The sequence below is a fragment of the Cricetulus griseus genome, chromosome 7 (assembly GCF_003668045.3).
Source record: "Cricetulus griseus strain 17A/GY chromosome 7, alternate assembly CriGri-PICRH-1.0, whole genome shotgun sequence".
NCBI lineage: Eukaryota > Metazoa > Chordata > Mammalia > Rodentia > Cricetidae > Cricetulus > Cricetulus griseus.
The window spans coordinates 121,412,588-121,438,321 of NC_048600.1; the positions used below are offsets into that span (position 1 = coordinate 121,412,588).

At 38.5% G+C, this 25,734-nt stretch overlaps 1 protein-coding gene across 13 annotated transcripts in view; it reads left to right on the top strand.

The window, feature by feature from the left end:
• Positions 1 to 25,734, top strand: part of Cep112 (centrosomal protein 112) — a 375,808-nt gene that overhangs the window by 60,674 nt on the left and 289,400 nt on the right. For 9 of the 13 annotated variants that reach the window (XM_027425839.2, XM_035447391.1, XM_035447385.1 and 6 more), the window contains 4 exons: positions 10,639 to 10,725; positions 13,427 to 13,526; positions 15,015 to 15,133; positions 16,826 to 16,969. In XM_027425839.2, the coding sequence (XP_027281640.1) occupies positions 10,639 to 10,725; positions 13,427 to 13,526; positions 15,015 to 15,133; positions 16,826 to 16,969 (450 nt within the window). Of the gene's footprint in view, positions 1 to 10,638; positions 10,726 to 13,426; positions 13,527 to 15,014; positions 15,134 to 16,825; positions 16,970 to 25,734 lie in introns of those variants that run through there. The other 4 variants (XM_035447387.1, XM_027425836.2, XM_035447389.1 and 1 more) reach the window with 3 other exon arrangements.

The following is a 25,734-nucleotide window of genomic DNA, read 5'->3' on the forward strand; positions in this document are numbered from 1 at the left end:
GTGCATAACACCTATCATTTCTTTTAATGTGGTAGATCCTGAGATAATTATCATTAATGTCTGGGAGAATTTCATGTATCTCTAATCCCCAGGCATGACATGCAAGTGACTTATTCTTTGTTACAAATTGTTATAATAGATAACAACTTGCTTACTGAAATATTTCAAATTTGTATCCTGAGAGTGGGCTGCCCAAGATATATCAGTGAAAAAGCATCTCAGTTCCCAGCATCGGGGTAGTAGCTGGTGAAGTCCTCTAGGAAGAGGGTAGTCACGGGTTGGTACCTAAGCAGAATGATTGTTTTATGAATCAATTTCTAAATTGAATGGTGATGATCCTTGGGATTTAGAAAGAAAGCTTGACCAAACAAGGGTATCATTTTGGTTTTGCTCATAGTGTTTTAAAAATTTCTGGTCTGTAGGGAGGGCTGATAGTGCCATGCTGTATTTTTCTTAATGCTATAAAATTTAAATTTCAATAGTGTTAATATAGGGTTTGAAGTGATTCTATAAATTAAAACAACTTTCTTTTGCTTTTTGTATATTTGTTTTCTTTTGATATTCTTGAGACATCTGGTCAACATGCAGGAGCATTTCTTGGTACTTTATTTTTTATTTTATATGTGTGTGTGTGTGTGTGTGTGTGCTATTCCCACTATGTTACACACGCTGGGCGCACACTCCTGGGCTCAAGCAGCACTCTTGCCTTGGCCTCTTCAGAGGCTGTTGACCTGCACCTCTGCTCCAGCCTTGTTCGTTTAGAAATGTGTGGAAGATGTTTGTCTAAATAATTTTAATTTGTTTTTCTTTTACAGTCATTAATGATTATTGTGATATTTGACATTTTATTTTGGTATTTGGTCAGTTTCAGTATCAAATACTAAATTTTGCTTATTTCAAACAGGTGATAATAAAAAGTAGCATTTTATATAAGCACACTGCTCCTTTGCATGAGTCATATGAATATCTGATTGAATAGAACATTTGAATTTTTTTCCTTTTTTATTTTTATTTGTTTTATTTTACATACTAGCTCCAGTTCCCCCTTCTCCCTCCCTCCAGCCTTCCCCATCCCCCCATCTACTTCTCAGAGTGGGTAAGGCCTTCCTTGAGGAGTCAACAAATTCTGGTTTACCAAGTTGAGGCAATACCTCCCCTCTCCCACCCTGCATCCAGGCTGAGCAATGTATCCCGCCATAGGGAATGGGCTCCAAAAAGCCAGTTCATGTAACCAGGATAAGTCCTGGTCCCACTGCCAGGGGCACCCCCAAAAGATCAAGTCACATAACTGTCACCCATATTCAGAGGGCTTGTCTCAGTCCCATGCAGGATCCCCAGCTGTCAGTATATGAACAAGGGGGAAAGGGTGGGGTGCCAAGATCATGATTGGGAAAACCACAGAAACAGCTGATTCGAGCTAGTGGGAGCTAATGGACTCTGAGAATTATTTTTTAATGAGAAAATGCTTAGCTCAAAGTTTGTAAACATGAAGTTGAATAAAATGAAAAAGTGACATTGGCAGTTACTTTTAAATATATTAATCATACTTTAAGTAGGCTATCTTTACACTTAAGAAGACTTTTATGTTAAATGAATCAACATATTCATTAGCTTTATTAATTTTGTAGGAATGTACAGCCTTGGAGCTGTTGTTTGAAGTGAATGCTTCAGAGCAAATGGGGCCTAATTTTATGTAGAAATTTCAGGAATTCTTTTTAAAAGCTTGTGGGAAAGTTCTCTAAAATGTGGAGTCATCCAACTTCTGTTTCTTTGTCTTTGCTGTGATTTCCACAGCATGGGCTGGCCCTCACTCTTAGTTCTTTGAAGTTAGTCCTGATCTTTTGATTTCTCTTTACTTCTTCTTCCAAATGTGAATTCTAGGAAATTGTCTAAGGAGGTCTTCTAGGCATATACCAATAGGTTAGTCAGATAAGGAAGGGCATTTCCCATTTATTTCACTTTTTTTTTCACTGTAAAATTTGTGATGGGGACAAGTGAGCCATGTAGATACTTCAGTCTCAAAGTAAACCTCTTTAACCCTAGAAGATTGGGAGGTGAGAATGAGCCAAATACCAGTTAGCTTTTAGCAGTGGGAAAAGAGAGCATTCTTCAATGCACTATTTTAAGAAGGGCTTCTCTGCTCATATTCCCTACTGGCTCACTCAAAAATTCTTAAAATTTGGCTCACTTGTTTATTTTTACAAAATGTGAAACTTAATTTTAATATATATATATATATATATATATATATATATACATACATACATACATACATACATTTAGGCATGCACACATACATATGTACAACAGAAAGGAAGTATATGACTACAATCAAATTCTCAAGGTAAATATGACTACAAAACAATTTTTTAAGTAAACATGAGAATGTCCTCAAACCTTATAGTTTATTTCTATGAAAGAAACATGTGCAAAGGAAAGGCAGTGTAGAGTAGGAAACCTTGTAACATATAATGGAGGAGACCCTTCTGTGAGCAGAGTTTGTGGTGGATTTTATGGAGGAAGTAATGTTTGAGGCAGGGGTTGAATCCTGTTAGATTTTAATTGGGAGCTGAAGACAGGGAGGGTGAAACAAGGCTGTGTTTAGCTAGTGCTTATAACTAGTTGGCTGCCGTGTCATGTGAAAGAGAGTGTTTGTTGGAAATCAGTGTTGCTGTGAACAAGACAAGGAACCTCTGGAGGTTTGACTAGAGAGTGACATTCTCATATCTCTACTTGAGGCAGTTAAATCAGCAGTGGTTCCTCAGACGGATCGGTATGGGGAAAGAGTGCAGAGGTTGTAACAGTTAATGTGAGGGTTGATGAAGAACTGTCAGGTTAGTAACAGTATGGTTGCCAAGGAAGCTCTACTGGGGTTGAATTTGGTGAGCCACTTAGATATTGAGAAGGTAGTAAGTGCTGGTTTTACTGGTTGTTGAATTTGATACTGTCTAGGCATATATCCCTGGAGGAGGTGTAGAGGTGACAGTTGACACAGAAGAGCTAAGGCCCGAAGACAGAATTGTCATTCCTCTACATGGGAAAGCTACAGTTGAACACAGTTAAGGCCATCAAGGGTCACACTTATAGGTAGTAAAGATGCATGTCAGACTTGTTCAAGGAGAATGGCTATCTTTCAATAGGAAAAGAATGGGATACGTGAAGAAATAATAGAGAAACATTTCCCAAGGCCCAGGAGACTGGCTAGACTAGCAGCTGTCACAGAAGCCAAGGCAAGCTAGTAGGAGAGGGGCAGACATAGCAAACTCCTCCATTTGTTGCTTAACAGTGAAGGTTGTAGCTGCTTTGCGATTTGGTGGTCAAAGTCTCTTTGTGTGAAAAGTAAAAATGATGTCATTGTGATCTTGAGGGTACTATTTTAATAAATAGTGAAAAATAAACTGTGAAAGGAGAAAAATACAGCAAAACATACAGAGTATTCACAGAACGTCCCATTAGTTAAAAGTAAGAAATGTTGTGAAAGCTCAACCATTTCAACAGCAAACCTTCAGTTGAGCTTCTCTATGGTCAATTAAATCAGAGCCAATGCAGTGGAAGGTGTTTTCAAACAGCAGGCATGGCACACTATATTAATGGCAAAAGTAAAACCACAGTGTGTGTAGGGTGGTGAGTATGCATCTGTGTGCAACTCTCTTTCCATTTGTGCAGATTTTTCCTCCCAGGGAAACTTTAGACCATGAGGTTATTTATTTAAACAATGTATCTTATTTTCCTGGTTTGAGTTCTGTTTATGTGTTGAGTGTTTATAATAGATGAAAGCCACTCAGTGCCAGGCAACCTCATTCGGTGGGCACAGACTTGTGAGGGTGAGTGAATCCAGGCATCCACCTTCCTGTTGTGAAACCATGAGCAGGTACTTCTCTGTGACTTAGCTTTGTGTTCTGTAAGGGAGAGAGAATAAAAGCACCCACTTTGGAAGCTTGCTGTTGGGATTAAATGAAATAATTCACGCTGATCTCTAGGCCTGTACTTTGCTCACAGAGTGGAATGAACCAGTTGTTTTTCTTCTGCAAACTCCTGTGTTCCTTGCTGCTGCTGGTGGTAATATTGCAAAAACAAGTATTGCTGTTGCTGTTCTGTTGCTGCTGCTGTCACTACTTTCTAGCTCTGTGTAGAGAGGCTGCTCCACATAGTGGTTCATTCTTATATAAAGGCATCTCTTATTTAACTCAGGAGTTTGCCTTTAAATGACAATTGATGCCATTATGCCGTCTTCCCATCTGTAGCTCCATCTCAGTCTGTTTTGTTTCAGTTTTTGTAGGATTGTCCTAATTCCACCTTGTCTTTTCAACATTTATTGATCTTCTATTGTAATGTAGTTTCTGCTAATTTTCTAAGTAACAAATCTTGGGATTAACGGCTTTTAGTGACTAAATTTGTTCACCTTCCTCTGTATTTCCATATTGATCTTATGAAGCTGATTGATTGAGAAATGTCTTGCTGTGTAGCCTTGGCTGGTCTGGAACACACTGTGTAGACCATGCTAGTGTAAGCATTTGGACCAATCAGATGGGATGGACAGGAAAGGTATTATGGCAGTCAGGAGCCAAGGAATACCACAGATCACAGTAAGCATAGCAGCTTGCATCCCTGCTTCAGGGAGAGGCTTTCCCAGTGTATCAGCTCTGCTCCATCAGGAGAGGATTTCCATGGAGAAGTTGTTACAGTTTGGCTCCAGTCCCTGGGATAGCAAGTGGAGTGAAACATCTTCGCTTAGCCAGGGAAAGTTTTCCCTGGGCAAAAGTGTTACAGCCCTGCTCTGCTCCGCCCTGCCCAGAATCATCTTTGCTTCACTGCAAAAGAAGGTCTTCACCCAAACCTCATTCAAGAGATTTATTGGGAGGGAAGAATCCAGGAGAGTGGCTGCCCTCTGCCAGGGTGGCATAGGACAGCTAGGCAGCCTGAACAGCCACAACCTGAATAGACACAGGGTTTATATAGGGATTCTTAGGAGGCAGAGTTTTTCCAGAGTGGGGATTAGTCAGATTTGAACCCCAAGTTTAGGATGGCTAGATTTCATGCTCAGGAATTGGTTAGTTTTCTGAACAGATTTAGGTTCAGATTTGGCTTTGGTTTCAGGGCCAAGTGTGTTTCTTTCACTGGTCCTTTTTAGCCGTTTGGCTCTAGTTTTAGGGCCAGGGTGTATTTCTTTCACTGGCTCTGATTCCATGGACAAAGTGTGTTTCTTTGGCTCTGCTCAGGGTGTGTTTCTTTGGCTGGATCCTTTTCCCTACAGCTAGTCTTGAGCTTAATGGGGTCCTCTGCCTTCTGAGTGCTGGGGTTACAGGTTTACATCCTTATGTCTGGTTCAACTTTATTTTAAAAGCTCAGTATAATAGCACAAAGAGGCAATGTTTTTACTCATCATATTTAAGGTATTTCATGTGACTTTATTAAATATAGTATTTTATCAACAAATTAAACAAACTTTTGAGTTATTCATTTTTTCAAGCTATGTCTTCTGTTATTTGGGGGTACATGTATTGCTTTGTGTTCTGTATTTGTAGTTATTCAGAGGTAATTGACAAAATTAGACAAGCTGGGGAATGAGGTAGCAGGATGAAGACAGGGAGAGAGAATGAACCAGTAACCATCTTCGTTTATGCTTTGTCGTTTATGTTCTTTCCAGATCCAAACCCACTTTTCACTGTGCTTATTTTTTAATTGTGCAGTTGTCTTTTCTGGGAATTGTGAGAAGAGAAAAGCTGTCTTTTTTAGTCCTCCACTTACTCACTTCTCCTGCAGGGTTCTTTCCTGCAGACCTGAAGTTGTCTGTGGCCTCAGTTTCTTTCATTCTCAAGGGTACTGTTTAGAGGGCCCTTGGTGATTTGCCACGGGTCTCTACTCTTATCCCTTCCGTATCTGAGATGCTACTTACTTGACTAGTGTCTGTTTTTCTTGATTGGAATGAGCCATCATTCTTATTATTCCCATGTATACAGTACTTTTCCCCAACTGACTGTTAAGATTCCAGTTTGTCTGTGACTTGCCTGGCTGTTGTCTTCTTTTTCTTAGAATCTGGGGTTTGCTTTGAGTTAGGCTTTTTCTTCCTCTGAGTTTATGTTTCACCGTGCAGTCCACAATACCTTTGCACTTCTTGTGTTTCATAGACTGGCCTTGAGCCGATTATTTTCCTGCCTCAGCCTCGTAAGTGCTGGAGTTATAGGCACGAGCATCCATGCTAGCTCAAGTCAGCTCTTTGAAAAGATCAAACAGGACATTTTAGCTGTTTCACTTTCCTTCCCACTCATGGTCTCTTGCATGGATCCTGCACTTACGTATTTATTCACCTTTATTATTTTAACCAGTTTTCCCACTTCTTGGGTGTTTAGATTCTTTCTCCTTGTCCGTCATGAAATAAACAGAATCCTTTGCTGCTGTCTCAAATCTGTTAACTTTATCTAGTTATTTGTTCCACTATTCAAGTATTGGAATTCTAGTTTGTAATTTTTGTTTCCTTTTTAAAATTTCGCTTTCCATGCTAAAACTACCTATTTGTTCTCTTATAAAATATTTCCCAAGGGCGGGAGAGATGGCCCAGTGGTTAGGAGCACTGTCTGCTGCTATGATCCTATTCCAGTCTGATCTGTGCCAGCCATTGACCTGTGATTCTTCCCCCTCATCTATGCCTGTAATTCACATGTTTGCTCTTTTGGTGGTGGTGTCCTGTATTTCCTGCATGTTTCTTTCTTGTACTTTTTTCATACTTCTTATTTTGTCCAGATCTTTCTCTTTGTTTTTGAGTCCCAGGAGTCTACTTTCTTGTTTGATTTACTCAAACTATAAGACTTCATCTGAGTTTTCTAATTAGAATATTGAGGTTTTCAATTTCATCTTCATTTTAGTGTGTGTTATCATCAGTGTTTCTATCTCAATTTATTTTAATTTTCAAATCCTGAATTACCTTGGTCATTTCATTCAGCAAGATATCTGTATAATCTTGGACATTACTTAAATTATTATTATTATCCTCTTGGAGTTCGTGGAAGTATTTATTTGTGTCTTCTTCAAATCCCTTGATAAAGTTTATGATTGTTCTTTTAAATTCTGTGTCCTGGGGTTCATCTAGGTAATTCTCACTATAGAACACTTCTCTAGGCCTGGTGGGTTTGATGGTATACATGTTGTCTTGATGACTCAGGTGGTTTTGGTTTTAGTGATTTGATCTGGCATGCAAACTTCCCTCTTTAGTTATGTTTCTGGTGTGGTAATCTGCCTTGTCTTAGACTGGGCCAGTGCAGGAGATGCATGATCTGAGCTAGACCAGGTAAAGCTGGTGGATGAGCTGTATAATTGGACCAGGGAAAGGTAGCTCCAAAACCATAGTCCTGGAGCTAGGCCTGTGAGTGCCGAGATGGCAGTGGGCAGAGGAAGAGTGATGGAAAAAAGGGGGGCTCAGCAGGTTTGAGGGCCACTGATCTGGACCTAGGTCTGTGGGTGCAGAGAATGCCACAGGCAGGGGAGGTAATGGGTAAGGATGGGCACCATGGGAAAGAGAAGTGACTTACTCAGCAGAGGTGTTTCGGGAACAAAGAGCTTTCTTGGGCTGCATCTGGAACTGGGCCAGTGGGGGGAAGGGAAGGCAAAGGAAAGAAGCAACTTACTTAGGAAAGTTGGCTCACAAACTTGCTGGGTATAGTGTTGACCTATCTGTAGATAATCAAATGGCTGTGGTTGTATGGGAGTATATCACATTCCTAGTCTATTACATTAATCCATATGTCTATTTTGATACCAATACTGCACATTATTTATCATTATTATTGTTTTAGTGTGCATGCTTTTAATTTCTACTTTAATCATGTTGCTTGCTATGGGTATGGTTACATTTTTATCTGTTTGTTTAGTTTTGGTAGGTCCTATCTATTTAAAATTTCATCCTTTACATTTCTAATTTGGTAGAATAGGTTTGTTGAATATATTCTTAAGATTTTCTGTATTTCATTACTATCTAGTGTAATCTGCCTCTTTATCTCTAGTTTTACAGTTTTTAGTCGTTTCTCTATTACTTATTATTGACTTGGTGAAAGGTTTGTCAGTCTTGTTTGTTTTTTCAAAGCACCAATTCTTTTTTTTTTTTAATTCTTTAATTACTACTCATACTTACATATCCATCCCCCCATTCCCTCACCCTCCCATCCTCCCATGTTCCCCACCACCACCCCCAACCCACCCCCAACTCCTCCCCAGGGATAGTGAGGCCCTTCAAGGGGGACCTTCAAAGTCTGTCATATCATTTGGGGGAGGGCCTAGGCCCTCCTTGCTATATCTGGGCTTCAAAGCACCAATTCTTCATTCTCTTTTAGAATTATTTTTGTTTGTTTCTATTTCATTGATTTGTGCCCTGATCCTAATTATTTCTGTTTACTGGGTTAGATCTGGTTTGTTTTGTTCTTCCCATGCCTTGAGATGCCTCATGGTGGTTGTTTTGAGATCGCGCTTGATTTTGTCACATGAACAATTAGAGCTAAAGGGACTACATTCATTGTATCTCATCGGTTTTAGAATGTTGTGGGAATTTTCATTCAGTTCTAGAAACGTGTAAATTATTTTGAATTCTTCAGGGACCCAGTCATTTCTCAGTAGTGTGCTGTTTAGTCTCCTTGAGTTTGTGTATTTTCTATAGTTTCTCTTGCTGTTGAATTTTAGTTTCAGTCCATGGTCTTTTAGAATACAGAAAATTATTTCAATTACACTGTTTGTTGAGACTAGCTTCGTGCCCCAGGACATGATCAGTTTTAGAAGGAGTCATGTGGACTGTTGGGAAGAATGTGTATTCTGTAGTGTTTGGGTGAAATGCTCTATAGCCTGTTAGTTCATTTTATCTATGCTGTCATTTGCTCTGATGTTGGATTTTTGCCTAGAGGACTTGTCTGTTAGTGAGAATAGGATATTAAAGCCACTTACTATTGCTTTAATTGGTGTTAATCTGTGTCTTTAAATCTCATAGTATTTGCTTTATGGAATTGTGTCAACAGTGTACAGTGTAATATGCTTAGAATTTTAATGTTCTCTTGATGGATTGCTTCCTTAATCAGTATGAAGTGACCATTATTTCTTCTGAGTAGTGTTGGTTTGACAACAGTTTTGTCAGTTATCAGAATACCTACACCCACGTGTTCCATTGGATTAAGGTAACTTTGCCCATTCTTTCACCCTAAAGTATCCACCTTTTGTTTGTGAGGTATGTTTCTTGGATATAGCAAAAGGAGGGATCACACTTTCTAACCCAGTCAGCTATTCTGTACCTTTTCATTGGAGAATCTAATCCATTTCTGTTCAGAATTGTTATCAAAAGGTGTATATTAATTCAATTCCTGTCATTTTGTTGATTGTATGGGATTTGATGGTTTTAAGCCCTCATTTGGTTGACAATTGTCTTGGAAACCCCCCCCCTTTTTTTAGAAAAAAATATGGCTTCTTGGATGTCTTTATCATTCTCTTCCATTCAAAGTATTCCTTCCAGTCTCTACTGTAGTGTTGACCTAGTTAGTGGTCATATATTGCTTTAGCCTACTTTTGTCATGCAAAGTTTTTTTTCCTAACATTGTGATAGTTCTGTTGGATATAGTATCTGGGTGGGCAGTCAGGGTCTTTTTCAGAACTTGAAACATGGTTTCATGCCCTTCTAGCATTTAGAGTTTGCATTGAAAAATCAGCTTTTACTCTGATAGGCCTGCCCTTATGTGTGACTTGGTCCTTCTCTCTTGCCACTTTCAATACACTTTTTTTTTTTCCCGAATTTTTAGTGTTTTGACTATAGTATAATGTGAGGAATTTCTTTTTTCTAGTTCCGCCTATTTTGTGTTCTTCATGCCTCTTTTATCCGGATGGTTATCTATTTTCCTAGGATTGGGCAATTTTCTTCCATTATCTTATTGAAAATATTTTCTGTGTCTTTAACATGGGACTTTTCCTCTTCTGTGCCCATAATTCATAAATTTTGTCTTTTCACACTGTCTCAAAAATCCACTATGTTTTATTCTTCTATATATATTTAAATTTATTGTTGGCCTTAATGAATGATTCATATCCTTTGACTTATCCTTATGTCTGATCACTGTTTGCCATGTGATCCATTCTATTGGTCATGATTTTTACTGAGGTTTTTATTTGAGTTACTGAAAATTTAATTTCCAGTATTATTTATTTGCTCTGTTTTCATTCCTGTTTGAAATGAGCAGGCAGTTTTATTGGCTTATAACCTGCTAAGTAGGCTAGCCTGTTGGCCAACAAGCTTTGGGGACCCTCCTGTCTCTGCTTTCCCAGAGTTAGGATGACAAGCCTTTACCACAATGCCTGGATTGCTTGTTGTTGTTGTTTCTAATATGGGCTCAGGATCAAGGTCATGCTTGCATAGAAAGCACTTTACAAACTGAGCTGACTAGACACAGTAATGTATCATTTATATGAATATTCATTTCTTTAAATGCCATATTTAAACAGATAGGTCAATAGTATTTTGAAATGAGCAAGCAGATGTGAGCAAAGAAAAAAAGTTGGAAGAGACTTACTGAAATGAAAATACTAGAGACTGAAATGCTGTGTGGGTTTGACTGTCAGAGCAAGATACCACTATCAAATGACTTTCTGGTAATCTTTGCAATATTTCCCTTGAAGTTGGACATGAGAACAAAAATGATGGAAGCAAAGTTTTATGAAGAAAAGCTTAAGCTGCAACAGAAACATGATGCTGATGTGCAGAAGGTAGGGTATATACACTTACGTTGTATGCAGTATTTACTGTGTTCTGGGGCTTGTGATGGACCATGCATCCGTCTATCTATCTATAGATTAGGTGATTGATAATATTGTATCTTGTAAATGAAATTTACTGAAGTAAAATCCCATCAAAAGCAATCTGTAAACTTTATTTGTAAAATATGTCTATTTCTGTCCTATTTTTACATTACCTATTACTTCTTCAACTCTAATCTTAAGGCTGAATTTTATAGTTTTTACCACATCTGATTTTTGCAACTGTGTGTGTGTGTGTGTGTGTGTGTGTGTGTGTGTGTGTGTGTGTGTGTATGAAACATGTATAAGGATGTAATTGCATGTGTTTGTGGAGACTAGAGGTCCACTTTGCATGTCTTTCTCTATTGTTTTCCAACTCATTTTCTGAGGTGGGTCTTTCACTGAACCTGGAACTTATCATTTTGGCTAGACTAGCTCACCAGGAAATGGCCCTCCTCCCTGGCTGGGACCTGCATGCTGCCATGACTGGTTTTCATTTGTGTTGGGGATCTGAACTCAGGTCCTCATGCTTGTGTAACAATTTTACCCATCTTTTCATCCTTCATCTTTTTTCTAAGCAACAAGGAAACAACTCCTTATGTATTTTAAAAAAATGTGATGTGTTTATTTTCCTTTCCTCTTCCCCATTCAAATGATAAAAACAATATTCTTGCTGTAATGAAAAATTTACCTTTGTTTAAATAAAAGTTTTTATAAATTTATGTAATGAAATTTTATCTCCAGCTCAGCTGCCTGTAACACAGATGGTCTCTCTCTTGGGCCATTGCCTGCTTCTCAGTGACTTTCTAGAACTCAGCACAAACTTTTGTTACCTCCTCATTCTTCATAGTTGCAAAACCTGCACCACATGGGCAACATCAAGTCTTCATGCCAATTTGAGATATATCCTGGCCTTCTTGGGCTATTGATGAATTGCCTCTTGTGTCTTTGAGGTTGAACCTGGCTAAAAACAAAAAACAAAAAACAAAACAAAACAACAACAACCAAAAAAACCACTTTGCTAGGTAACGCTGCTTGAGCAGGATTCCCTGCTGGTTCTCTTTGTTTAGTTACTCTTTTTTCAAATGAAAAAATATAGGTAATTTTGTATTGCTGTATAACCCTGCTGGATGTCTGAAGTCTTAAGCTTCCTGGCTCCTTTCCTCTTGTCCCAGTACTAAATCTGTGGTGTCTCTTTAAAGGCGCTATTCTCTTCAACAGATACACATGTTTTGTCCTCAACTTTAACTGGATTCAAACTTTTTTTCCAAACTGTATATTTCTTTCTGCTCTCATTCTCTATAAACCTGACTAAGATGGTAAGTAGTAACTATGCCACATCCTGGGTTAGTTTTCTGTCTCAGTTTTCTTTATCTATGACTTTCTGGTTAAACTTCATGTATTTTCAGGATATGAGCAGAATGCAGCCAAATTCTTTGCCAGAATAAAACATGAATGGCATCAAGCCCAGTGTCTGAGAGTCATGACTCCTGATACAGCATCAGACTGTCCTTACTGTCTACATTTTTATTGTCATTCTAGTTTCCCACACTTGAGCCACAAGAGCTTAATAAGCTCTGCCTTTGATATGCTAGGGTTCCTTTAGCCTGCAGCTCTCAAGTCTCCCTTTCCCTCCTGCAAACCAGTTCCAAATTCTCAGAACCACATGGTCAGGCTTATCACAGCAGTGATCTCACTGCTTGGTACCAGGTTACTAATTTATTCATCCCATACCACTAATACCAAATAACTGAGAAAGAGCAGCTCAAGAAGAAGGGAAAAGTTATATTGGTCCATAGTTTGTGGGGATGTGGTCTAGCAGCCATAGGGTTGAGACTGAAGCAAGAAAGGTAAAGTAAAATGCTGCTAATAAAAACACTAAGAAAACCTCCTTTGGCATTGTTGAACAACTTTCTTGAACTTGGTTGAGGGTGTGGGCTGTAGCCGCACTGTAAGAGCAGCAGCCAGACCATCTCCCACCTCTCTCTGGTTTTCTTCTGAGCTCCTGGGTAACATTTTCTACTGTTTATTCACTCTCTGATGTTGGTTACTTATGTTTTTTTTGTTGTTTCTTATTGTGAAGTATAAGTCATAGTTACATTTATTAAGTGGTTAAGTGTGAAAAAACTGATAAATGTAATTGCTGTAAAAGTTATTAAGTTTCTGAGATTTTGAGTTCATTTTTTTCTTGATTCATAAACAGAGATAGATAGAAATGGAACCTGTTGTGTCTCATCATTCCATGTATCTAGGAGGTCTTGGCTTTAAGTAGTGAAACAGGAGAATGACACTGGTAGGAAGATCCCTGGATATATTCATCTGAACGATGTTACATCCCAGTAGAGTTCAATGGAGTGTACTACCCAACAGAGCCGGTTTCTGATGACTTCTTCCTGCCACCTTATGACAATTGAATTTCCAAATGATATTTTAGGCATTCATGTAATTCATTATTCATAGTCTTTTAAAAAGTATGTGTGAAAATTCTAAACAATGATTTTAAAATAACTTACTCTAGTGTGTTAATATTTTTATCAGTGTATATAAATAATTTTTCTATTTAGGTAAAAGCATTTATGAGATTGGTAGACTGGAAAAATACTTTGCTCACTTGTAATTTACATCCTATACTTAATTCTGTAAACTAAGGCACTGTACATTCTTTTTGCAGATTTTAGAAAGAAAGAATAATGAACTAGAAGATTTGAAAATCTTATATAGAAAGAAACAAGCTGAAAATGATGAATCTGTGAGAAAGCTTGAAAAGAAAGGTGATGGTGTATGATGTGAATCTTCTAATAAGATTTTGAATTTATTTTAATGATTTAAATTTTAATTTCTGAGATTTTGTGAGCATGCATCGATAGGTTTATATGAACTTTCATGTGGCTAGGTAAAATGTGTGTGTTTTTAAGAGAGAAAGTCAGGAGTGCAGTGGCAACTGAGACTGGCAGAAAAATCTTAAAATATATTTCCCATTTACACATTCATTGAGAAGGAAAAAGAAAGTATTAATTTAGCTACATTATGAACTAAAATATTAAAAATTTCAAATATTCACAAGAGAAATGTCATGTTTCAGAGAAAATAACTTTTGTTTCATTTTGTAAAGTTGGACATGATTTAATTCATTCAAGAGAGGAGTTCCTCATCTTGGGGTAGGAACTCTAAAGTTGGTGAGCTTTTTTTTTTTTTGTGTGTGTGTGTGTGTGTGTGTGTGTGTGTGTGTGTGTGTGTGTGTACACTGGGCAGATGTTTGACCACTGAGTACATTTCTAGCCCACAGACTTGTGGCTCTGTCTTTCTGTGTCTTTCTTACGGAATTAAGTACATGCTTTGATATGGGCTCAGAATATTGGAGTTATAGCCTTGGGATTAGTGAGAATGGAGTTGAAGAATTATGGTTTGGTAAAGGAAGAGATATAGACAGTTAGTAAGAATGAAAGACAAAGGGAGACTTTGATCTAGGATGGTGCCAGGTCCGTTGGGTTTCTCCCCAAACCTGAGTAGATAGTAATATTCCTGACAGGTTAGCAGGGCAGTTACAGGTGGGAATAAATCAGAGAATTAGACATTTTCAGATATAGTATCCTAAGTGATCCTTTGGAGAAAGAGCCCAGATTTTGTGCAAATGAGACGGATTTCTTTCTCTCATTGCAAGGGGAGGGTTCTGTTTGGTGAGTGTTTTAAAAAGACTGCACTCACACTCCATGAGGAGAAATTTTTCAACAATGGAGAAGAAGTATATAAAGGTAAGTGATGACATTGGGTAGTAAAACCTGAAAGAACGTGTCATTGGGAGCCTGCAGGGAGAGGCTGGTATATTTACAGCGCAGTTTTAAGATGTGGAGGAGGCAAGAGGTGGATCCAGAGAGCAGCTGGAGCATAGGGAGCCATTTTCCCTGTCAGAGCCTTGGCCCATATGCTTTAGAGGAGGAGAACTTTAGCATGGTCCCCAGCCTGGCACTCATTCTGGGGTCTGCACCATTGGGTGGGCTCTTTAAAGTGACAGAGGCCACATTAGAAGAGAGATGCTTAAGGCTAGCATGCTGTTTAAGTGTTCTAGGAAGAGAATAAACTAATTAATCAAGCTTATCTATGATTATAGAAGTGAACAAAATACAAGAGATAAGAGGTGTTTTAGAAAAGTAAGACTTACTGAAAAATTATCTATTAAATCTATCATTACATTTAGATATCGTCAAATCCTAATGTGGTTCCTAGAACTGGTTTAACTATATTTTCATCATTTTTGACAGTTCAGATCCTTATACGTGACTGTCAAGTTATCAGAGAAACTAAAGAAAACCAGATAGCAGAACTGAAGAAGATGTGTGAGCAAAGCACAGAATGTCTGAATAACGATTGGGAAAAAAAGGTAAATTCCTGAAGTCCGCCACGTGAACTGTGAGGATGTGTCTGAAAAGGACATGCTCAGCATGTGGAAAATGATTAAAAATTCAAGATTAAATAGAAATAGCTAGTCTCATATTTTGATATATTTTCTTCTCAAAGTTTATGGTCTTATAAATAGTTTTTGTTTTAAGGTCATATTTTTTTTTACTCTTTTTTTTTTGGTGGGGGGGAGTTCGAGACAGGGTTTCTCTGTGGCTTTGGAGGCTGTCCTGGAACTAGCTATTGTAGACCAGGCTAGTCTTGAACTCACAGAGATCTGCCTGCCTCTGCCTCCCGAGTGCTGGGATTAAAGGCGTGCGCCACCAACGCCCGGTTTTTTTTACTTATTTTTTATTGAATTAATGTTTTTTTTTTTTTTTTCCAGAGCTAGTAGGTGTTAAGCAAAACGATGACAGAATTTGGGATTTGGGTCATTTTTCTCTTAAAATGCCAGGTACTGTTATATAACCCAGATTGAAGTTTATAGTACAAACTTATTTTGATGAGTAAAATCCCTAGTGGATTGTTCCTGCTTGCATGCACCAGGGAAGCCCTGAGTTGTTGGTACTGGGGCTTCGTGATTATCTTGGGTCACTTTTGAGAACTACATGTAGCCCTGGATTGAAAATAAAGACTTTTCCCAGATTACAGAATCAACAGTCAGATTTGAAGGACTGCTTGCAGTAGTCAAACTGCCTCCATTAAATTTTCAAAATCCAAGGGTCTTCTGGACGGCTCTTCTTGTTGAGCTCCAAACTGGAACGGGATTCTTGGGACTCTTGCTAGGCTGTTACTGTGCTCCTCGCCTTCTTTCTGCTTCTAGTTTCAGTGTCTCCCTTGTCAGGTGGGAGTTCGTGCTGCCTTTGTGAGCCCCTTGCCTTTCTCCCAGTTCACAGATCGTGAGTCAAAAGCATCTGTTATCTCTTCTGAACCCCTACTTTCCCCATCTCACAGTGGCATTGGATCCAGGGAATATAAGCTAGATTCCCAGTAAGATCAAAGAAGGAATGGCCACAGGCCTACAGCAGCTTTCAACCTCTGCCCGGAAGCTCACTACTGAATCCTGTCTGGGTTTCCACTCTTGACTTTGCCTCCTCACAGTGATTTTGATAAAACTTCATCCATTTAGTCAACATAAAAATATCGATCAATTAAGACCTTTGTGTATGATACTTGTGATATACAATTATTAGTTATTAGCTTTGCTGTATGTTCTACTCATAAACATGATCTTTGTGTTTGTTGTTTTTATTGATCATGGGATGCCGAGTGAGTATCTTATTGGGAATTTGCGTAGGTCAGGAAGCATTTTACATTTGTACAAATGAAATAAAGAACAGTTGCTATTCACAATGAACAACAATAAGATTACTAATATTTCTTTTTGTGTATTTTCAGGCTCCTAATAATATTGTTTAATTGAGAAATATATTATCAATCAGATTTACTTTCTATCCAAGACAGAAAATTCCTGTAGTGTTGCCCATCCATTTAAAATTTTCTGTTCTGGAAAGCAGAGAAAAAATTGTATGCTCTTTGTATAATATTTTTACTTGTGAGTTTTAAATTCTTGTTTAGATCTTTCTAGATATAAACAGAAATATTGGAAAACAGTGTTTGAATTTCAAAATAACATAGTCGATGGTAGTGAAAAACTCTTGACTCCATTGTGCAGCTTCACAGTGCTGTAGCAGAAATGGAAAAGGAAAAGTTTGAGCTTCAAAAGCGGCACACTGAGACTATCCAAGAACTGCTGGAGGACACAAACATGCGCCTGAATAAAATGGAGGGCGACTACATGGTGCAGACACAGTCCACAGTAAGTGCTTTGCTTTTCTCTGCGTCTGCCTTATTTTCCATGTCCTCGTCCTTCACTGATACACATTTTATATAAATTTGTTGCTAAATTTAAAGAAAAAAGCTTTAGTTTCTTACTTGATACAGTGAGAGCAGACAGCCGATAGAAGCTCACTAAGAGGGTGAACTCTGGATTGTTTGATGCTACCTCTGTGTCTTAATCTCCTAGAAGTGGTTGCAGATCTTTTTTCTCGTTAACTTTTAGTTCAGAGACAATTACTTCCCTTTAAAGCTCTTTTAAACTGAAGATTTGAGTGTTTTTGATGCTATTTAAAGTTGCTGTGAAGGAGATTAAAGCACTACTGCTCTGACACATTTCCTTAAAGCATCTTGACTGAGGCAACACATACATACATATGTCACTTGGACAAATCTCAAATCCTTAACAATTTGGGTGTCTTCTTAACTCTTTGAATATTAAGTTTTCTCATTTCTGTGAAAAGAAAATAATAGTGTTGACAATACTAAATTGATATGTAAATGAAGTTACATAATAAGCTTTCAATATTTAGATTCTTTGAAAATTATAAGAATTATAGAGTCATATAAGTAAGTGAAAAAGACTCAGTTTAAGGAAATAATACTTGTCTGTGGATGGGATTTTTGGCCTCCTTTCCTTGTAAAAATGACAAAAAGGAGATGAAAAAGTCAGAAATAATGATGAACAAAACCCACAAGAACTTTTTGGAGTTTGGAGTTAGCACCTTACACAATGGTGCAAAGAAAGAAAGATTAGTTTTGGCTTACTCTTTCAGAAGGTCTGAGTCTGTGATGTCAGGGAAGGCCTGTGGAGTTCATGGCGATGGGAACATGTGGCAGAGGCTCCTTATATGACAGCAAGCTAGAAGCAAAGAAATTACTGACAGACCCAGGATACAGAAACTAACCTTCAAAGGCTCACCCCTAGTCACATAGGTCCCACCTACTAAAGGCTTCACAGGCTACTGAAACAGCAGAGCTACCTGGAAACCATGCTTTCAAGATATGACCCCATGGGAGGTTCAAATCATAACAGCTCTGGGAAGGCAATGGAGAAGTTGAAGGTTCAGGAAGGTGACCCAGGACTCTGGGAAGCATAGGTGAGTTGTTCCCTGTAGCCTGCGGAGGCATCAGGCAGCTCAGGGGTCTGCAATATGGGGATTTCTGGTCTGTAAGAAGAGGCTAGGGTGAGGGCAGAAGGATGCTTCCACATTTGCATGTGGTTAAAATGTCCTCCATGTGACTTTTTAAACTGAGAGACTAAGCAAGAGCAGACAGCAGGTCTGGATGGTCTCTCCCAGCTTGTGGAGCATAGGCTCGTCTGACTTGGGATTCCTCAGAGAGCACTGGGTTCCCAGATCATGGAACATAGGCTTGTCTGACTTGTGACTCCTCAGAGAGCACTGGGTTCCCAGATCATGGAACATAGGCTTGTCTGACTTGTGACTCCTCAGAGAACACTGGGTTGTCTTCTGGAGTGAGGAAACAGTCTCAGAATTTGCCTCAGTTTGCTAAGCGTGGAGGACAGAGTTCCTAGAGTCCTTGGAGCCCTTTGAGTTCTTCGGGTAGCAGGCTGTAAAACACCACTGCCCTACCTCCCAAAGAAAACAGTTGCTTATAAGGAAAAAGAGTATCAATGCCTTTAGAGTTTTTAACTCTGTGTTCAATGCCAGAAAACAGGGGGGCCACACCTATAAGACGCATGCTAGAAAAATAGATATGGCCCTAGTGCTTTCCAAATGAATAAGTAGTTTTAAACACTAGCAGATCCCTGGGGTTTGCACATGCTAAATGTCACTAGAGTGCTTTTAGAAATGGCATTTGTCATTATTTGTGCTCTTTGAATATTTTTGCATTCTTTTGTTAAGAGAAATGTATTCATAGAAATTATTTTTTTAAAGAGCTATTTATTCTGTCTCTTAGGCATTATTTTGTGTTTTCTATTCTTGCCGTTTCTCACTGTTCTTTATTTCTATCTGTGAAAGCTTCTTTGGTTCTACCATCATCAATTTATTCTTTAATAAGTTTGCTCCTACTTACTGCATCTGTTACACTTTTTATTTCGACTATTTTTTCATGCCCAGTGTTTTCATTTGACTCTAAAAAAAAAGCCCTCCTAGTTAATTTCTTCTTGTGTCTTTTGTCAATACTACCTTGAGTATATTTATTATGTTAGATCTATCTGGTCTAATTATATTTAGACTATTATAATGTACTATGTACTATGAATGATAACATGATACTTATTGCTGGCCTAGTTAGTTTTTACTGTCAACTTGATACAACCTAGAGTCACCTGGATGGAAGAAACCTCAATTGCACAATTGTTTGATCAGATTGTCCTGTGACCATGTCAGTAAGCAATTGTTTTGATTGATTATTGGTGTGGGAGGGAGCAGTCCACTAAGGGTGGCACTGACCCTAGGCAGGCAGTTTTGATATGTGTAAGAATGGGTAAACATGGGCTAGTGAGTGAACCAGTAACTAGCATTCCTCAGTTTTTGCCTTACTTCCTGTTTGTGCCCCTCAGTGATGGCCTGTGACCTGGAAGTGTAAGCTGAAATAACCCCCTTTTCCTGTGTTGCTTTGGTCATGGTGTTTATCACACTAACAGAAAGCAATCATGGGCGATTGCATTGTTTTTTAAAAATAAATTAGTCGATATTCTTTCAATATAGCTTCCACAGTTCTCAGTTATTTTGGACTGAGAACTCATGTGATTTGTTATCCTGATATGTATTTGGGAAAGCAGGAGATCAAGTTCTTTTATTGGTCAACAAGAGTTTGTGCTGCCTAGTTTTGTGTCAACTTGACAAAAGCTAGAGTTATTTAGGAAGAAGGAATGTCAATTTAGAAAATGTTTCCATCGGATTGGCCCTTTGGCAAGCCTGTGGTGTGTTTTCTTAATGATGCCAGAGAGCTCAGTTCCCTGTGTGTGGTGCTGCCCCTGGGCTGATGGTCTGAGATTGTATAAGAAATCAGTCTGAGCAAGCTATGAAGAGCAAGCCAGTCAGCAGCATTTCTCCATGACCTCTGCATCAGTTCCTGGCTCCAGATTGCAGTCTTGAGTTACTGCTGTGACTTCCTTCAATGATGGACTTCCTTCAGTGATGTAAAAGTAGAAGCAAAATAAACCCCCTCCTTCCCAAGCTGCTTTTGGTCCTGGTGTTTTATCTCAGCAATAGAAAGCAAACAAAGATAGAGCTTGTTTAAGTAGTGAGGGAATCATGAGCCTCAGGGTAGAGACTCCTGCAAAGGCCCATTGGCAGCTTCTCATGTAAGATGCAGACCTCACCAATCCTAAGAGAAATATAACTTGAGAGAGAGAGTGTGTGTGTGTTGCTCTATTATAACAATCAGTTAATGGGCTCTAGAGTGAGAAGTGATCTTTCAATGAAAGAAGCCCTAACTTCATCAGATTTATTCAGCTTTATAACTGCTGTCTTTTCTCTGCCTTCTATTTCCATGCCTCCAGCCCCACTCTTTTTTCCTCTCCTTTCTTTCATCTCTTTTCTTTCCTCTTCCCTTCCCTTTGCCTTGCTTTCCGTCCGTTTCTCTTTCCTGACTCCTGTACCTTTGCCCTTCTCTTCCCATCTTCCTCCCCCTACTCTTATCCTTCCTTTACCTTCTCTTTCCCCTTCCTCTTTTTTCCTTTTCTCATTCTCCTTCCCTTCCCTTCTTCCCTTTCCTGTCCTTTGTTTGAAACAGGTCGGTGTACACATCTCAGGTTAGTCAGGTACTTACTGTGTAGCTAAGACTACACTTCAGTGCAAGCATCACCAGTGCCTTGCCATGCAAGTCCTGCTTTGTGTCTTATTAAACGAATCTCTCTTTACTGGGAGTACAGGATAGTTTGTCTATATGCTTTACTATAGTTTTAAAGTTTTGCTTTTACATGAGTCTTTAATCTCTCTGGTTGTTACTTTTTTGTGACTAGTGAAAGATTGGAATCTAATTTCATTGTTTTCATGTGGATGACTTCCTGTGTTTTTCCAGTTTCACTTTTGAGTCATTCTTCCTCTCTCTTGATCTTGTCTTGGCTGTTGTGTATGCAACTTCTCTCCAATGAAGGTCTCCATTGTTTATGGCTAGCTAGTTTCTCTGGCTTTGCTGACATCATTACTGTAGCTTAGTTACTGTTGATGTTCAATGTGCAGATCTTTCTTCCTTGTTGAGCAGAATGGTGCTGCCTGAACCCTTTCCTTTGATGGCTCCATGTTCATAAAGAAACAATGTTTGGAGAATATCTTTTCTTTAGAATATCAGTTATGATACTTTTGATGGTATTGTAAAAAGTTACATACTTTGGGGGGCTGGAGGGGTGTCTCAATGGTTAAGAGCACTTGTTGCTCAAACAGAGAATCTGAGTAAGTGACCAGCAGCTATGCTGCAGTTCACCAACTATCTGTAATCCAGTTACAGATGGTCAGATACTTCCACAGACACTTCACACATGTGGTGCACAGACATACATGCAGACAAGACACCAGACACACAAAATAAATAAATAATATTTTAAGAAGATGCACTTTTGCTATGTTTGTCACAGATTTTAACCCTTTACACATATGTAACATGTATTTTACTTCACTGCTGTGCATTGACTAGAACTCAAGAAGTGTTAAATAATGGTGGCAATCACAGTTACTAAACCAAAATTATTCTTAATTCAAAAGGTATGCAGACTCACAATTTGAAGAAAAGCTGCTTCTCAGTTGTCATTCTTCTGTTCACTGTTTAAAGTAGCATATGGACAATGGATTCCTCTATGGCATTTCATGCATGCTTTGTTCTGATTTGTCCCCCTTCCCACACCTCTCCCTCATCCCTTGTCTCCCTGCTGCTGTCTTCTCCCACAGCCCCTGCTGCCTAATCTCATGTGTGTTCCATCTTCTTCTTTTGTCTTTCCACCCTCAAGAGTTCTTCTTCCCTGCTATTTCTAACTGCAGCATGTGCATACACACACACACACACACACACACACACACACACACACACACACACACACGTCAATGCACACACATGGACACATGCACTAATTGGCACATTCACACACTAAAATCTAGGATCTGCATATGAGGAAAAAAACACGGTGTATTTCTCTTTCTGAGTCTGATTTATTTTGTTTCATATAATGATTCCAACTTAGAATAATTTCCTGCAAATGTCATTTAATTTTCTCTATATCTAAATAAAAATTTATATATAATACATATAATATATATACCTCCTGTTAATAATGCTTCTATCAAGAAAGACACATTAATATTTTGCCACAATAATGTGCTTATATATTCTGCTTAGCAAAAACAAACACACATAAAAATAAATAAAAAAGGCTTCATTTCATTTGTCTCTCATGTTTGAAATAAAAACAAAAAATACACCAATACATGCTTGTTATTGAACATGTAGAAGAGAGGGGACAAAAAAGAAAGAAAAGTGTCTCTGTAATATAACTAATGTTATCCATGCGGTGGTGGTGCATGCCTTTAATCCCAGCACTTGGAAGGTAGAGAAAGAAGGATCTCTGTGAGTTCAAGGCAGTTTGGTCTACAGAGCAAGTTCTAGGACAGGCTCCAAAGCTACAGAGAAACCCTGTCTGGACAAACAAACAAACAAACAAACAAAAACCAAAAGAAATAAAACTAATGTTGGTAAAACTATATGTGACTTCCCAGGCTTCTATTGCCAGTTTAATGCTGGGTATTGTCATTAACACACACAAACATAAACCTTACAATGTGATAAGTGTATTAGTTACTCAGCACTGCATAATGACTGTGATTTAGGTGACTTGGAATGACACAGATTGCCTTAACAGTTCCCAGCCAAATGGTAAATTGGAGTGTCAGCAGAACCTGCTGTCCTTGAAGATGCTGTAAGAGAAAGATCCTTTCTTGCCTCTTCTGGCTTCTTGTGGGGGCAGGCAGTCCTTGACATTCTTTGACTTCCAGCTATAGCTGTGTCAGCACCTGGTGTTCTTGTGTGGATCTGTGCCAGTGTCTTCATATAGCCATTTATTTTTATTTAAATTAGAAACAATCTTATTTTACATATCAATCCGAGTTCCCTCTCCCTCCCATCCTCCCCTGCCCCTCATCGTCCCCTCCTCCCATTCCCCATCCACTCCTCAGGAAGAGTGAGGTCTTCCATGGGGGATCATCAAAGTCTGTCACATCATTTAGGGCATGGCCTAGGCCCTCCCCTGTGTCTTTAGGCTGAAAGAGTATCCCTCCATGGGGGAATGGGCTCCAAAAGTCCATTCCTGCAGTAGGAATAAACACGGTTCCATCACCAGAGGCCCCATAGACTGCCCAGGTCTCCTAACTGTCACCCACGTTCAGCGGGCCTGGTTTGTTCCTATGCTGGTTCCCCAGCTGTCTGGCTGGGGTCTGTGAGCTCCCTCTTGCTCAGGTCAGCTGTTTCTGTGGGTTTCCCCAGCATGATCTTGACCCCTTTGTTCATCACTCCTCCCTCTCTACAACTGGATTCCAGGAGTTCAGCTCAGTGCTTAGCTGTGGGTCTCTGCTTCTGTTTACATCAGCTACCAGATGAAGGCTCTAGGATGGAATATAAAGTAGTCATCAATCTCATTATAGGGGAAGGACATTTAAGGTAGCCTCTCCACTATTGCTTAGATTCTTACTTGGGCTCATCCTTGTGGATTTCTGGACATTTCCCTAGTGCCAGATTTCTCTTTAAACCTACAATTTCTCCCTCTATGAAGGGATCTCTTTTCTTGCTCTCCTCTATTCATACCCAGACTCAATCTTCCTGATCCCTCATCTTCTCCTCTCCCCTCCTCTTTCTCCTACCTCCCCACCTCTTCGTGCTCCCAAATTGTAGAGGAGATCTTGTCCCTTTCCCCTTACTGGGGGACCATGTATGTCTCTCTTAGGGTCCTCCTTGTTTCTTAGCTTCTCTAGAGGTGTGGATTGTAGGCTGGTATTCCTTTGCTCTATGTCTATATCCACATATGAGTGTGTACATACCATGTTTGTCTTTCTGTGACTGGGTTACGTCACTCAGGATGGTTTCTTCATATAGTCATTTTGTCCAGCTGTCTTTGGACTCAAGACCCTCTGTAACCCAGAGTGATTCACACTAAATTCATTACTAAATCTGAAAATATTTTGTTTCCATTCAAACATATTTACATCTGTTAATGGAGCTTAATAGTCAAGAATCTGCCTAGAATGTACAAGACCTTGGGTCCAGTTTCAGCCTGTCACAAACAAACAAAGTCATGTAACTTACAAGTTGTGGACATTTGGAGGTGAGGTGCAGCTCAGAACAGTAGGTAAAAAATTATGTTTAATTGTTACCACTTTAAGACTGAAAATACTGAAAAGTAAATAATTGGATCTAAAAAGTGAGAAAGACATGCTTATTTTGATGCTTCTATTTGCTACAGAAACCAGCACACAAAGGGGTGAATTTGGTACCTTTTATCATCATAAGGGGATGGCTGGCACATGCTGTTTTCTGTTTGTTTATGCTGCTGGGTTTTGTTACTTGTTTGGGGCTTTTTGAGAGAAGATTTCAATTAAGTATGGTATCAAACTTGAAAATCTACTGCCTCTGCATCCTGGATGTTTACTGTCATACTTGGGTTTTTGCCATTTTTAACAAAACTTTAATTAATGATTCATTTAAAATAAAACAATAAAGCCATGCATGTGAACATAAATATTTTAATAACTTATAGTCTAAGAATAAATATAAATATGTTTAATAAAGATATATAAACAAACTACATTTTTAAAAGAAAATAAATTGAATGACATATGCCATTACTTTTCACTTGTGTCAATCTTAACCTCTGGCTTAATAGAAGGTGGCTGGGTTTCCATTTACTTTTGCTTCATCCTATTATGACTTCATATAATGTTACCTCTAGAAACTGCATGGACAAAGATCATTTTATTTGAAAATAGATTTGATCTTGCTATCTACCAAGAATCAAAGGGTCTCAGGAGTTTGTTGAATTTTGAGAATTCCTGGTTTATGATTTTTTAAAATCAGAATTCTTCTGAGGATTACATTTGCAAATTATATACAAAACGTACATGAGCACATACAAAAACATGCCTACTTGCAAGAGTGTCACCTTTACTGTTTGTCATTCATGCTGACATAATCTCTTGTTTTTACTTAATTTTATCTCACTAAAAATGTCTAGTTATGATTTGCAAATTGATTTCATGTTGGCTGAGATCGTGGCTTGAAACCCTCTTTTCGGATGCATGTATTGAAGAATCCACTTCCTTTGTCTGTGAGTGGCATTTCCCAGTGATGATAACTGTGCTTCCATAGGGTTTAGGAGTCATCCCCTCCTCCTGTGAGCACTCAGGGTTAGCATATTTACATTCCTTCTACTTTGAAAATGGCACATTTTAATTTGTAGTTCTATGCTCTTTCCTAACATTTAAAGTTGCTTATTTAACTCTTTGATCTATTTTTAAAATTAAGCTATCTTCTTTCCTTAATTTTAAGTGTTTTGTATGTTTAGTATTCAAATCAGCTATTGGGTATTTCTCTACACATTCTCTCTTTTTTTGGACAAAATATAGCTAACAAAGTTTTATATTTTAAACATTTATGTGTAAGGTTCAATAATATTAAGAAATTTACATTGTTGGACATACATCTCTACCCCTATTAGTATATTTTATTAGTTAAATAATATAAATGGTAAATCTGTTTCACAGTAGAATTTTTATATTTATCTATTTGGAAAGAAAA